Source organism: Python bivittatus, unplaced genomic scaffold, assembly GCF_059951505.1.
Source record: "Python bivittatus isolate LINGU-HERP-01145 unplaced genomic scaffold, Pbiv_v1 ctg000840_np1212, whole genome shotgun sequence".
Classification (NCBI taxonomy): domain Eukaryota; kingdom Metazoa; phylum Chordata; class Lepidosauria; order Squamata; family Pythonidae; genus Python; species Python bivittatus.
This window is the reverse complement of record NW_028277113.1, coordinates 1,186,483-1,201,054: the sequence shown is the minus strand read 5'-3', so window position 1 is coordinate 1,201,054 and position 14,572 is coordinate 1,186,483. Positions and strand designations below refer to the sequence as shown.

The 14,572-nt window shown below is 38.0% G+C and overlaps 1 protein-coding gene across 1 annotated transcript in view; it reads left to right on the top strand.

The window, feature by feature from the left end:
- MYO10 (myosin X) overlaps positions 1-14,572 on the top strand; it is a 163,383-nt gene that overhangs the window by 72,482 nt on the left and 76,329 nt on the right. The window contains exons 4-5 of the mRNA XM_007426876.3: positions 3,964-4,151; positions 13,524-13,658. Of these exons, the coding sequence (XP_007426938.1) occupies positions 3,964-4,151; positions 13,524-13,658 (323 nt within the window). The remainder of the gene's footprint in view (positions 1-3,963; positions 4,152-13,523; positions 13,659-14,572) is intronic.

The window sequence follows — 14,572 nt, the reverse complement described above, 5'->3', positions numbered from 1 at the left end:
CAGTAGTGTCATATCTCTTGAAATTAAGTATGCAGAAATCCAACAGTTTTTGTTATTTAGTTAATTATGTGATATATGTTTGTGTGTGTGTGTGTGTGTGTTGCTTTTCTACCCAAACTCTCAAATAAATTATAAATGTAGTTTCTTGCAATCCATTCTGCGTTTCCTCTAAAATAAACACCCACACATACTAAATTCCCTTTTTGTAATTCTGCTGGATGAATCAAATGTTAAAGCTTGTATAAGAACAAAAGTCATTTAGAGTCTCGTTTCAAACCCTCCCCTCAACATTTCTATTTGTGTCTGTTTTGTGGCATTTATTTGTTACTGACTATAGCATGGAGAATGTCGTCCCCTTATTCTCTATGAGAAGAACATATTTCTTGAATAGCATTAAATTAATTTGTGTTTGTAGAGGAATATTTTTAATATGTTGCACATGCCATATTGCATAACATCTTGTTATAAGAACACAGCACATGATTAAAGGATTTGAGATTTCCGTAACACAAATGATGTGACTAGGTAGAAGCTTCTGTAAACATATAATTATATGTTAAACTATTGCTTTTAAGAAAAAAATGTTTGACCTCAAACATTTAACTTATAATTTAGGGAGAGAATTGGACTCTGTCCCTTACAAATTAGCATGAGACAAACTGAAGTGTAGGTAAATCAAGGCTACTTGCATGCATGCAACCATAAATTATGACTGTTTAGGATACAAATGAAGAAACAGCCTTATATAAGTGCTGGGCTGCCTTATATATTTTTTGTGCTAACTTGTGTTCAGTTGCTGACCTACTTGGCTCACAGAAAAATGAGCTTTCAAAATGAGAAGCAACAGAGTGAAGCAGAATCAAATATATCGTATCTCAAATTACAATATAAGTTGTTTTATCAATAACTATTGAATCAAATTGCTAAAGATAGACCCTCTGTACTCAGAGGCAGACTGCAGGAAGTCAGAAAGAAGACATTACTATGAATTCCCGTGCCATTATGTGGGCTTCCTAGAGGAATCTGGCTGACCACTACTGTACTGACTTATTTTTACATTAGAAAGCACACCCTTCTACAGCACCATATAATAAACTGCTTTTGAAATTCCACATTTGGCATGTTGACTCTGTGTGTTTGTATGTATGTGTCTGTGCACATACTTTTCTAAAATATAAACTGGCCTTGGGTATGCAGAATTAGTTGAGTGGTGCTTTGGATTGCAGCCAAAGCCCTGAACTAGATGGACCTTTCCTTAGACCCGCTGTATATTTTTGAAAAATGGATTTTTAATGATATGTATCTATGCCAACGTTAAAATAAACTTTTTGGTATTATCAGTGATGTTTCAAAGTTATAGCCTTACAGCTTTTTCAATATGTTTGGCAGTTGCTAGCTTTTGAGAGTTTAAGTTTGTTTGAAACAAAAGTTCTAAAGAGTCTGCAAAGTGAGGCAACTGTTAAGTTATATGAAGGGTCTGCAAGAAATGTAATTTGGTTAAACCAGTTGTGGTTTAACTTTTGGAAGCTTGTTTAGTGGTGGTTTTGTGTGTGTGTGTGTGTGCATGCACGCACATGAATGCATGTATGTATTTATGTGTATATATATAACTCTGAGGAAAAATGAGAAACACTTCAATTGAATACATTTGTGAATACACGCCTGATAATGATTCATGGTGTTGGTATCATTGTGACAATATATTTAATTCAGTGGGTTAAATGGAAATCATATAGCTAAATATTTTATTTATTACAGCAGAATCTCAATTCTTTGGAATTCCATTCAGCAGTCTCAAGATGCAAATGAATAAACTTTTGGTTTGGACATCAGTGCCTGGACAATTGATATAATTTATGTCTTTTGTGCAAATGCAAAAACAGCAATTATATAACTACACAAAAGACACAGATAATATAATTTTGGATTTAAAGGGCATTTGCTGTTAACAAAGAGTGCTTCGCTCCAGATAGTCTGTTGAATTGAGATTTTCCTCCATTTTGTCTCATGTATATTTCTTGGAGGATCTCACCATTGGGTTTCTCCTTTGTTCAGAACAGGGTCATGAAATGTAATGTTCACTCACCTTTCTTCTTTACTCTATATACTTAAAAAACAATCATCTGAATTTAAATGCAGTGTTTAATATCATTAACCATAGTATCCTTTTGGGCTGGCTCAGGAGTTAGGAGTAGGAGGCACAATGTTGTTGTGGTTCTCTTTCCTTCAGGGATTCTTTCAGGTGGCGTTGATGGAGGAAAGGCCGAGCCCCTGACCTTTTCTTTGTGCTCAGTTCTCTCCTCACTCCTGTTGAACATCTACATGTTGTTGATACCCAGTTGTACATCTCAACTCTTGGTTGCCCACGTTATGCCTTTAAGGTTCTGCTTCAGTTGTAGGAAGATTGAGTGACTCTGGATTTTGAGGCTTCCTGGATCTGGAGAGTTTCCATCTTTGTTTCTGAATGGGGTTGCACTTTACCAGCGAGACCGGGTATTCAATTTGGGACTACTCCTAGACTAGAACTCCTCCTTGAAGGGCAGGTTCAGCTGCGGCTTGGAGGGACTTTGCACAAATCTACCTTCTTGCCGGTTGTGCCCATTCCTGGATTGGGAGGCCTTGCTCATGCAGTCTACACGGTGTTGCCCTTGAAAATATGAACCTATAGCTGGTCCAGAAAGCAGCGGCACTGGTAGTTATGAATGCACCTTGGTACATCCATGTAACATTGTTACTTGCCAGTACAATTCAACGTGCTGGTTATGACCTATAAAGACCTTCATGGACAAGGGACCACTGGCCACCTGTTTCTGATTATCTCTGCCTGTCTGATAAGAATGGAATGCTCTGGTTCTAATTGTCAATTTAATAATCTCATATTGTGGGGAGCCAAGAGATGTGCCTTCTTTGTTGCCACACCTAGTCTATGGAATAGCATTTCCCCTGAGATCTGGATGGCCCTGATTCTACCTGTCTTTTTTATGGCTTTGGGTCAGGAGGTCTTGTGAACTTGTCTAGATTGACCAGCTTGGGAAGTGAATTGCCTGTGGAAAAATTTGCTTTGTCATATTTTATATTCTTTGTGTGGTATTTAAATTTCTTGTTTAATTGTGTGTGCTGCCATAAGTCACATGTCAATGCAGTGGCGATATAAATTGACTAAATAAATGGACTTCATAGTATACCCAGAAGCGTTGTCATAAATATAAATAAAGGTGGCCCTTGTTATTTGTGGGATTCCATGCCAGCTGAAGAACAATATATAATAAGACTGTGGATAATGATAATATAAAGAAGTTCTATATGCAGGCACACATGCCTGTCACCTATTTTATGTGTGCGTAAAATACACAAAAATTTGCTGCAGATACATGAAACCACTTACTATGGATACCAAGATTTGATATGCATTTTCTAACCACAAATACATGAAACAACAGATAATAGGACCATAGATAACACGGGCTGCCTGTATCCTAGATGCTGGCATTTTTCCCATTTATTTTTAATTAAAATATTTAGATTAAAAATAAAATAAAAGGGAGCCTGAGAAGCATCATCGAAGTTGTTCACAGGCCTACTGGTGCCCATATATTGCCTTTCCCTGCCCGTAGGCTTCTGCTGGAAAATGTCCCAGGGTAGGTTCTGAATTGTGCCTCACATCTTCTACTGCATTTTACAGGCTGCAGTTTTACCATATTTAAGTTAAGAGTGAGCGCTATTAAATTCAGTGAAAGATAAGTTCTATATAGGAGTGCTTTTACTAAGCAAAATTAGTTCCATGCTAATTGTTCTTCAGCTGGCCAAATCAATGATCTCCAGTCTGTTTTTTTCCTTCAGAGTTGGGGGGTTTCTATGCTTGCATGTTCTGGGCCTTGTCAAATATATTTTTAATTGAGGAACATAATGTTTATAGCAGGATATCTAATTTAAAAAACTGCCTTATTTTTTTTTTTCTTTCAGACTTACATTGGTTCCATTGTTGCCTCAGTTAACCCCTATAAGACTATCCCGGGTCTGTATGATCGTACCAACATAGAGCAATACAGCCGTCATCACCTGGGAGAGATTTCACCTCATATTTTTGCCATTGCTAATGAATGCTACCGCTGCCTATGGAAACGTCATGACAACCAATGTGTTCTCATCAGGTATTTTGAATACTGTATAAATTATTCCTGCTTTTGTTGCTGAATTGTGAGTATATGTAGAATTCTTCATTTTTGAATATGGGGAGAATATGATCTCGTTAATAATACATGGAAGTGTAGCTTCATTATGTGATCCCAATCTCTTGAAGACAAAAATCTTCATATCTAATATATGTCATATGGTCATTCAATAAAAAATATATATGTTTCTGTGTTTTATAAACTTTGACTCTGGGCTATTAACGTAGACTTCATTTCACTGTGAACACTTTGATTTTCTCACTGAGTTATGTCATGCTGTGCAGAAGATTAATTTGTCACCACTAGTCTTGAATAAGCACATTGATCAAAGAAAGAGCTTTAAAAGCCCATAAATAACAGCAGCAGTAATAATGAAAACTCTTGAACGTACTGGTTGGTTTAATCTCCTTAATTGAGCTTGCTTATTTTCTCTATTGTTTAACTTAAACTATACTTTCATTTAATGAGGATAAAATAGTTTGTCACTAGACTCTAATGTTCAGTGGTATTCTGAGAAGTGGCACAACAGTTATTGTATTAATGTAATATTGCACTTTACTTCTCTGTTTGGATGCATAAAAGATCTTTATGTACACTCAGCTCACACTAGTTGCAGGATATGGGGAGGGATTTGGGAAAGCAGGTTGAAGGGGACAATCGTCTTGGGCTCCATGCTCTGAAAGGGTCTCATCTAAAAGAAGATTAATAAATTGTAATCTCAGTCATTCTTTCAGTGTTATGGGTTTCCACCAATACATACCTTGGATTTCAATAAATAAAAATCAGTAGAGAGTTACATAGGATGTAGGAAGAAGAAGGTCTTGGTAGTGATCATTGAATGAATATTGGCTTTTAAAGTAGGGGTGTCTGTGGGGAGGGCAAAAAGCCAAGATAGCAGGTGTGATTAAAGCCCCACTCCTCTGTATGTGCATGCAATATGAACATATATACAAAGGGCTTTGATTGTGTGATTGTGCCCGCCATCATGGTTTTTGGGTTCCTCCTGTGGATACCTTGCTTCAAAGTCTTAACAAATCCTTGGTGATAGCATAATTTGGGAGGCTATGGTAGATCTGGGATCTCATCTCATATTTATATTATTAACAGTATTAATATTTCAAAAGACTTAAATTGGATGTATTTTATATTTGTATATTTAAAATGTTATACCATTTTTCAGTATTTTTCCAGGGCAGTTAATAATAACTAAAAAGAATAACATTCTGAATAATTAAAATTCACAGTAAGACTGAGCAGTGAATTTATATAATATTAAAAGAATAAAAGCCATAATCCACAAGGTGTTTTTTTTTTTTTTTAAGAATAAATATGCTTAAACAAATTTATTAAAATGCCTGTGAGATGAAAAAAGTTTCACCTCATTCTGAAAAGGCAGTAAAGTTGCTCTGTGTACCTTCCTGGGGGAGGGACTCCAAAGTTGGGAGATTATCACGAGAAAGGCCAACTCCTGAGTAATCACTAAGCAAAACCACCAAAGATGATCTTAGGGTACAGGTGCAAACCTCTAAGAAGAGATGTTCCCTTTAGATACTATACTCCCAAGCTGTAAAAGCTTTTAATGCCAGCACCTTGAACTCTTACGAGAAACCAACCTTTTTTAGTTTTTTGTCTTAATTTCACCAATCCCTACCATATATATTAGATTGTACCTCCCATCACTGCCAGCAGCTTGGCCTGTTCTTTATAAAAAATGGTTTTTCAAAAATTGCTATGAATCAGGGTATGTGGCACCCATCTATGGATGATAGCTATAAAGATGATGCTAAGTTTTTTTTGTTTTTATTTTTTTAATGACTGACTTAAATGTAGGCAAGTTGCTGCATAGTATGGGCAAAAGCACTAGACGGATGTTCTTGCCAGAGAAAGATGGGTGTGTTGAAACTGTCAAATGTATCATCCCAAGAAGAGCAGAAAATCTCTTCAGTGTTAGTCCCAATTTTTGGCACCAGCTAATAAAACCTGCCATGTCGTCCTATGAGTGAATTATTTTATTCCAAATACAGTAGGAGCTGTATATCATCATTTTTTTATAGGTTTGGGGCAAACGATAAAGGTGATTGATTATGTATTGCATTCTTAGCTGTCACGCATCTGAATTGGTATTGCTAGTATTATTGATTGCCTCCTTTTCTGACTGGGCTGATTGCTGCCACAGCTATAAAGAATCTCAACCACAATTGTCGACAATGTTTTGAACCCACTTTACAAATGATTTTGGCACCTTAGGAACAAAAAAGCTTCTTTATGGTTTGCAAATTAGGGGAGGAAAGGCTTTTTGGCAGAAATTCGCTCTAGGGGCTATGACCTTTCTAGGCTATTTAAAAGTTAAAGAGATAATAAAACAGTGATTTAATGACAGTGATGTTCAAATTATGCAGGGCTTGCTGCCAAACAGAAATACAGTATCTGATCCTGGACAGGGCTTCCTAGCACGTTGACTGTTTCATAGCTACGAGTGAGGTGTTTCTGTTAGTATTATTTATTCTATGTCATGTTGTTGTAGGTCTTTGTCATATCTTTGTTGTCCAGAATTGCAATTGCAGTTGCAATAAATTGATTGATTGATCGATTAAATAAATAAATACGGTCAGAGAGCAGACTTAAACATATGCTCCAGCCAGAATCCACCTAACCCATTAGAGCTTGTAGGGGGCAGCTGCTAATGGTCCCATACTTCTGGGAGGAGGAAGGAGCCGAGGCAAGGAAGTGTTGCTTTTCTGTGGCAGCGCCATTTGGAATGGCCTCCTCTTGGAGATTAGGCTTGCCCCCTCCCTACTGGCCTTCAGGAAGTTCCTGAGAACTGAATTATTTCAGAAGACGTATTCTTGATTTACGGCATAGCACCATTTTTATTCATTATCTTTATTTAGTTTCATTTTTCTTGTGTTTATATTGGTGTTTTTACAGTGGATGTTTTAATTGTTGTTATACCTTGGAAGTTGCCAAGAATCCTTTGATTGCAGTGGAGAATAAGCTCTATAAATAAACAAATAAATTGTTCCCACTATCCATCTTTCTTTGTTAGCTGAGCCTCAGTGTTAATTTCTTTCTTCAGTTTTGTTCCTTAACACAAAACAAAAGAAAGCTTTATTTCATTATTTTCATCATATGTTGGAGTGAGTATAGAGATGTAGCCTGTTGCCTATTTTTCCACAAGGGAGTTGACTCTGAAACAAAGTACAGCCAGACACTCATTGTGTTTATTTTGTCTTTGTAAGGGACATTGGGTGGATTCATAAGTGCACTGCCAAAATATCTCCTGGTCCTCCATGGTGCATTGAAACTGCTGTTCTTGCCTCGGAGTGTCCCACTGGGAGCGAACATTGAAAGTGGCTTGCAACAGCTCTTTGTAGCAATTGCTCTCAACCTTTCATTTCTTAAGTTCCATCAATTCACTCTAAGAAGAGTGGATTTGAACCTGGGTCTCCACAGTATTCATCACTATACCATGCCTATTAGCCAATTCCAAGTCTCCCCTCTCTCCAGTGTATGCCCAGAACAGGCAATAGTCAAATTATATATAGCAGAGAAGCATCATTCCTGCTTCTCCTGCCCACTGCAGTGTTGTGTTCTTCCCACTATGAATAAGTCAACCTTCCTCAGCACCCTAAACTTGAAACTACTTGCTCAGGTTTCCATTCCTGCTCTGCTTCCTATTTAGTTGCTTTCCACCTGAATGGTACAGTTACTACCCACCGATGAAAAAAACCTGCTGGAGGGTTCAGTTCCTGTCCTGAATGCAATTTGGACTGAATCTAACCCTCCTTAACATATCTTCTTTACTTAGAAGGAAGATGGAAAGGAAAACACAGAGGGAAACTTTGAAATTCAGTGAATGAGGCAGTATGATTTTACGGTAAAAATTCTGTCTGAAAGTACTCACAGTTTTTGGGATAAGTGAGGTGTATATGCATGTGTATGCTTGTGTATGATTAATTGGAATATAACAAGTATAGTAAATCAGTGTCAGAAGATACTTACTAGCTTGAGTGAATGAGTGTTATTTTTTCATCTTCAGGATTGCAAATATAAGAAAAAAATGTATTTTTTAAAATGGGTACTGATATAATCAGTGTCAGAGAATGCCCACTAGCTTGAGTGGATCACTGCTTGATGATGATGATGATGATGATGATGATGATGATGATGATGATGATGATGATAAGATATTGCAGTGGAATTTGGACTGGACAAATGTGCCACCCTTACCATCAACAGGGGAAAGATATTGAAAACTGAAGGAATCAAGATGCCCAATGAAAATAACATCAAGAGTCTGGATGAAGAAGATCTCTACAAATACCTGGGCATCCTTCAAACTGACAACATCAAGCACGTTGAAGTCAAGAAGAAGGTTAATAGTGAATACATCATGAGAGTGAAGAAGATATTGAAGTCCAAACTCAGTGGAGGAAATACCATCAAGGCAATTAACACCTGGGCAATTCCAGTCATTAGATACACAGCTGGAATAGTGGACTGGACTCAAGCTGAACTAGAAGCCCTGGATAGGAATACCAGAAAAATAATGACAGTGAATCATGTCCTTCATCCACACAGTGATGTTGACAGACTCTACTTACCAAGGAGCATAGGTGGACATGGAATGTTACAAGTATGCCAGACAGTTGAAGAAGAAAAAGGCATTGGAAGAACATCTGAAGAACAGTGAAGAAGATGCAGTGAAGCTAGTACATCATGAAGGCTTACTGAATACTGAAGAGACCAAACTGGCCTACAAGACTAAGTGAAGAATAGAAAAGAGACATGGCAAGGCAAAGTATGACATGACCAGTACACAAAAAAAGACTAGCAGGCAAAGCAGAATACAACAACACCTGGCAGTGGCTAAGAGCAGGAAAGTTGAAGAAAGAGACAGAGGGGCTAATTCTGGCTGCACAAGACCAAGCCTTAAGAACAAATGCATAAAAAGCCAGAATTGAGAAGACAGCAACAGAAAGCAAATGCCACTTCTGCAAAGAAGCTGAAGAAACAGTGGACCATCTAGTTAGCTGCTGCAAGAAGATCCCACAGACTGACTACAAACAACGGCATGACAAAGTAGCAACAATTCTACATTGGAATATCTGCAAGAAGCACCATTTGCCTGCAAGCAAGAACTGGTGGGACCACAAAATAGACAAGATAATAGAAAATGATGAAGATAAAGTGCTCTGGGACTTTAGAATTCAAACAGACAAGCACCTGCCACATAACATCCCAGACTTAACAATTGTTGATAAGACAGACAAAAAAGTCTGAATAATGGACATTGCAATGCCTGGAGACAGCAGAAGAGAAAATCACAAAATACAAAGAGCTGTAAATAGAAATAGAACAACTGTGGCAAAATAAAGCAAAGGTAGTACCAATAGTAATAGGTATCCTGAGTAGAATCCCAAAACCCCTTGAGTACCACTTGAAGACCATCGGCATTGACAAAATCACCATCAGTCAGTTGCAAAAGGCAGCTTTATTTGGAACAGCTTACATCTTGCGATGATACCTTTAACACCATCAAACAACATCTGCCTATCCCAGGTCCTTGGGAAGGACTCAATAGGTGGATAAAAATCCCAAATCCAGTCTAAACATCTGGCTGACTGTGCAACCAAAAATAATACTATCTTAAATTTATATGCTGCTCGACTCCTAGCCACTCTGGGCAGTTTACAGTTGTTAAAATATTTTGAAAACCAGGAACAATACAAAAAACACAAACAGCACAAGACAAAAGAACAATGATGGCAAAGAAAACAAACCAGAGGGGAACAGAAAGAAAGGGGCATCATTCATCCTCTCCAAAGGCTTGGGTGAAGAGCCGTTTGAATTTCAACAGGAACCTCATTCCAGAGGGCAGGTGCTGCTACAGAGAAGGTGCATTGCTGGGGTCCAGAGAGATGGCATAATTAGTGGAACCCGGAGCATGCAAACCCTGCCATATCAAACCAACCGGGCAGATACTGTGGCAGTCCCTCAAGTAACCAGGCCCTAAGCCATGCAGAGCTTTATAAATAGCAATCAGCACCTTGAATTGCACCCAGAAGCAAACTGGCAACCAGCGCAGCTCACAAAGCAGAGGTATTACATGGACATACCAAGGCATGCCCATCACTGCCTGTGCAGCTGCATTCTGGGCCAGCTGAAGCTTCCAGGTGGTCTTCAAGGGCAGCCCCATGTAGAGCACATTGCAGTATTCAAGCTGTAAGTTGACCAGAGCATGAGTGCCTGTCTGAAGGGCCCTCCAATCTAGGAAAGGGTGCCACTGGTGCACCAGATGAAACTGGGCAAAAGCCTTCCTGGCCACAGCTGCCGCCTGCTCATTCAGCCCGAGCTGTTACTCCTGGAAGAAAATTGCACACCTTTCTTGAATGGGGAAGGGCAACCTCATCAAGGTCAGAGTTGGAATATCCTCAGATCTGGACTGTCCAAACACCCACAGCCACTTGGTCTTGGTAGGTTAGATAAAAGAGTTGCACTTGTACTTCTTTTCCTTACCATGTTGAATTTCCAGTTCTGTTATATAATTAATTGCAAACTAAACATTAATATCCCAGATTTAAATGTCCTTTGCCAAATATCATCTCCCACTGGTGTTTCATGGGTAAATTCACCTATTGTTGGTATTGGGGGAATAAGTTGAAGCAAAAAAAAAAAAAGTTAAATGTCCCTCCCCATTTTCTGGTTTTATATTCACTCCTTTCAGTGTGTACTTTCCATATTTTAGAAAACATATATAGAAGCACATTTTTCTGCTCTCATGGAACTTATTAAACTTCACAGAGGCGTAGCAGTAAGTTACTATTCTCCCAAACTCAGCTCTCTGTTCAGTAATTAACAAGAGAAACTTCACAGACTTTACTATTTCAAGCAAGGAGGAAGTCGTATATAAACAGAAGATTTGCGTACTGTCAAACAAAGAAATCAAATCCTGCGTGTACTGTATTTAAGCCCCAAGGTTTAAATCTTAAACTTTTTCCTCCCACTGGTTCAAATCAACAAACTTCTGGCTGTTCTTTTCCCAGCCTTGAGACTGGGAGACACCTGTTGAATGCTCACACCGTGATTCTCTTTGCCAAGTACTGGATACACCAAGGATTGCTTAATGGAACTCTGGATATCCTTCTATATGCCTTGTAGTCCACAACATTTTATATGTTAGCATAATTATTTGGTTTGGTCTTCTACAAGTACAGTAATGTAGATTAAAGGAAGCATAGCAATATATTTGGTGCATTTCTTAAAGACAGCAAACCCCCCCTAGTGGAGCTCCTTGTTATTTATTATTTTGTTGTAGATTATTCTGAATGTAGGCCATCCTCTAATGACTCTATAAATATAATGAGTTATTGGATTATTGTTTTTAATTGTATTTTCTTCAGTTGGACAAGTATCAGGAGAGTGGTCCTATGATATATTGCTGTGCAGTACCTACTGTGTTATTGATGCAATATCTATAGGTGGGCAATGCCTTTATTAGGATCAACTGATACACCATAAAAATGTAATAGCTTTTACATTCTTTGGAATTTTTCATCAGACCATATGGTGTAAATGAGAAAGTTGTTTTGTGCTCTTGAATAAGTTTAGTAAAAGATATTGTGTTAATGTTCCAAAATGCATATAAAAGGCTAAGTAATTGACTAGGGGTTTCCTCAAAGTTTAAGCCATTATTATTACCTTTGCCTCCCCCTCCCCCCCCATATAGGGATGATACTGTTGGATTATGTACAATATAAAGGTGATTGACCTCAGATATTTGAAATGCTTCAAGCTTCAACTAACTCACTGGGAGGGAGAGAAGGTGACATTTTGGAGGGGATAAGCAGCAAGGGTTGTCTGTACATATGTGTGATGGTGGTGGTAACTGATGTTCCTGCGAGCCTGGTGCCATTGTTGAAATAGGTTTTATCTTGTCCTTGTACTCTGTCAGTGCCCCTTGCAGCTCCTCATAATGATTGTTGTTCATGCACAAGGCAGGTGATATAAGTAAAAGAATTCAGATTTCTTTTTGTTTGATTTCAAAGTAATTAAGATTTAGGGGGATGTTGTAGCAGGAAGAGATGACTTACTGATGAGGTGATTATACACAAGGTATAGCATAGATCTGGTACTGGATTTTTGCCTCTAGCTATCCTCTGAAAGCCTTCAAAGACTCGTGTTCTCCAATAGAAGCATAAAGAAAGCTTCAGTCTGGACAAGAATCAACTTTCAATGGGAAGATTTAATATGTCATAGCAAAATAAAAGAAATATTAATATGGTGACCTCACTGATGATTAGAGCCTTACAGAAAAGTCATGCCCAAGGATTTAAGTGAAGTTTATTTGAAGTACACTCCTTTATGAAGCACGTTGCTATTTAAAAATCAGCTTTTCAACATTTTGGAGTTGGAGGTTCCCATGATGACTATAATAAATTAGCCAAATGATGGCAAGAGAACAATATATCAGCATAAGCATGTGATATACCATTGCTCCTTTGTCTGCAGCCCGCAACAGGGCCGGTGTAGTGCATAATCTGGTTACCTACCTTAGGAATGATATTTGCTGCGGTATATTGTTTTTCTTGCTTCCTTTTGTGCAGGAGTGGGGAATTGAAGGAGTGCCATGCATCTCTCATTGATAGCTTAGGACCATTGTTTAGGACAAGGCCAGGTATTAAGACCTGATGTGAAATCAGAACATGCTTGATATACTTGAAATTGCTGAGCATGGAAGAAGAATTTATATGTTTTTTAAAAGATGGCCTTTTCACTACCTGAATTAAATCTAGTGTGTGAGAGGCCGCATAGTGCAGTGGAACTGATCCAAAGGTGCCATGAGTCACATCTAGGCTTTCCACATTCTAGATTTGTTCATCTAGACTAGAATCTAGATTTGTTCATTTGGACTAGGATGACCAGGGTTCTGATCTCCATGCAACCCCTGGTCCAGTCACTATCTTTCAGCAGGCCCATAGTATTATGTGGGGATGGCTAGCCCCTTAGAGGCCTGTCGTCTGTAGCTCTGGTAACCATCAGCCTCTTGGACTTTTTATTGTTTGGTGATGTTCTGTATAGTTTTTAAGTTTTATATATTTATTGTTTTAATGATTTTGTGAGCCGCCCAGAGTCTCCCATTAGGGGGAGATGGGCGGAGATAAATTTAATAAATAAATAATAAACAATGTAAAAATCATATAAAAGCTTGTAAAAATGGCACAGATGCCCACTGCTCCCAGGTAAAAAGCCTTTTTCATGAGAAGCTATTTATCTATGCCCATCAAATGTCCATCTTTTCCTAAGGTATTTAGTTTGACTAACTAACTTGTTTTGTTTTTTGTCTTCCAGTGGTGAAAGTGGTGCTGGTAAAACAGAGAGCACTAAGTTGATTCTCAAGTTTTTGTCTGCTGTAAGCCAACATTCACTGGAACTCTCTTGTATGGAGAAGATAGCTAGTGTCGAACAAGCAATTTTGGAGAGCAGGTATATATATATATGTATATATATATGTATATATATCCATGTGCCATAGCATTTTCTCAAGGAAAACAATGAAAAAGACTGAAGGAAGATATTTCAGCAGAACCTTGCCTGCTTGCTGATAGAATACAAAACTATTAACAATATCAAGGATGAGTAGTTAAAAGTGCATCATTTGACTCCATATTATATCCTGTAAGGTACTTTCCTAGGCAGCTGGCAAACTAGGAAACTGACTGAGCCCCTTATGTTTTTTTTAATATATAACTGGTAGAGTTGTAGATAGTTTGTTGGATTAGAATTTGTGTGTATTTTTAAAGTTTATTACATTTCTCAGTACAAGTATTTTTAGATTAGGTAAAAGCTGTATGTTGAGACAGTTTATTATACATTTTTCTATTTTCTGAAATATATCTTAAAAAGAGCAGTATGGTATCATAAAGCATTCAGTAAGGTGGTTTCTAGCAGCAGCTTAAGGTTTTGGAGGATGAAAACTGATTTGCAAAATATGTTGAGATAATTCTCCTGTACCTCTCAGAAAGCATTCCAGAACTTTTGGGATAATCTCTCTCTGAAGCAGTGGGCAAAGTCCATTCATATAGATCTTCCTCAAGGGTAAAGACTAGAAGCAGTGGAGCAAAGTTTTTCATATATTCTCCAGAGCTCTGTCATTTCCTGATTTTTAAAAGATACAGTTATATATTCTTAGTCACACATACATATATGTATAGATACACAATCTAATATTTAGAAATAGTTACCAAGCAGCAGCCAGCTATCACTGGTCCTAACTAGATCGGGTCAGGCCATCTACCATGGAATTTAGCAAGGCAAGAAAAGACACCCTCTCTGCTCAGGCTTGAACTGGCTTGCACTGATAGTTCACAGTTGTCAACCTAGATGCATGGCATCACTGA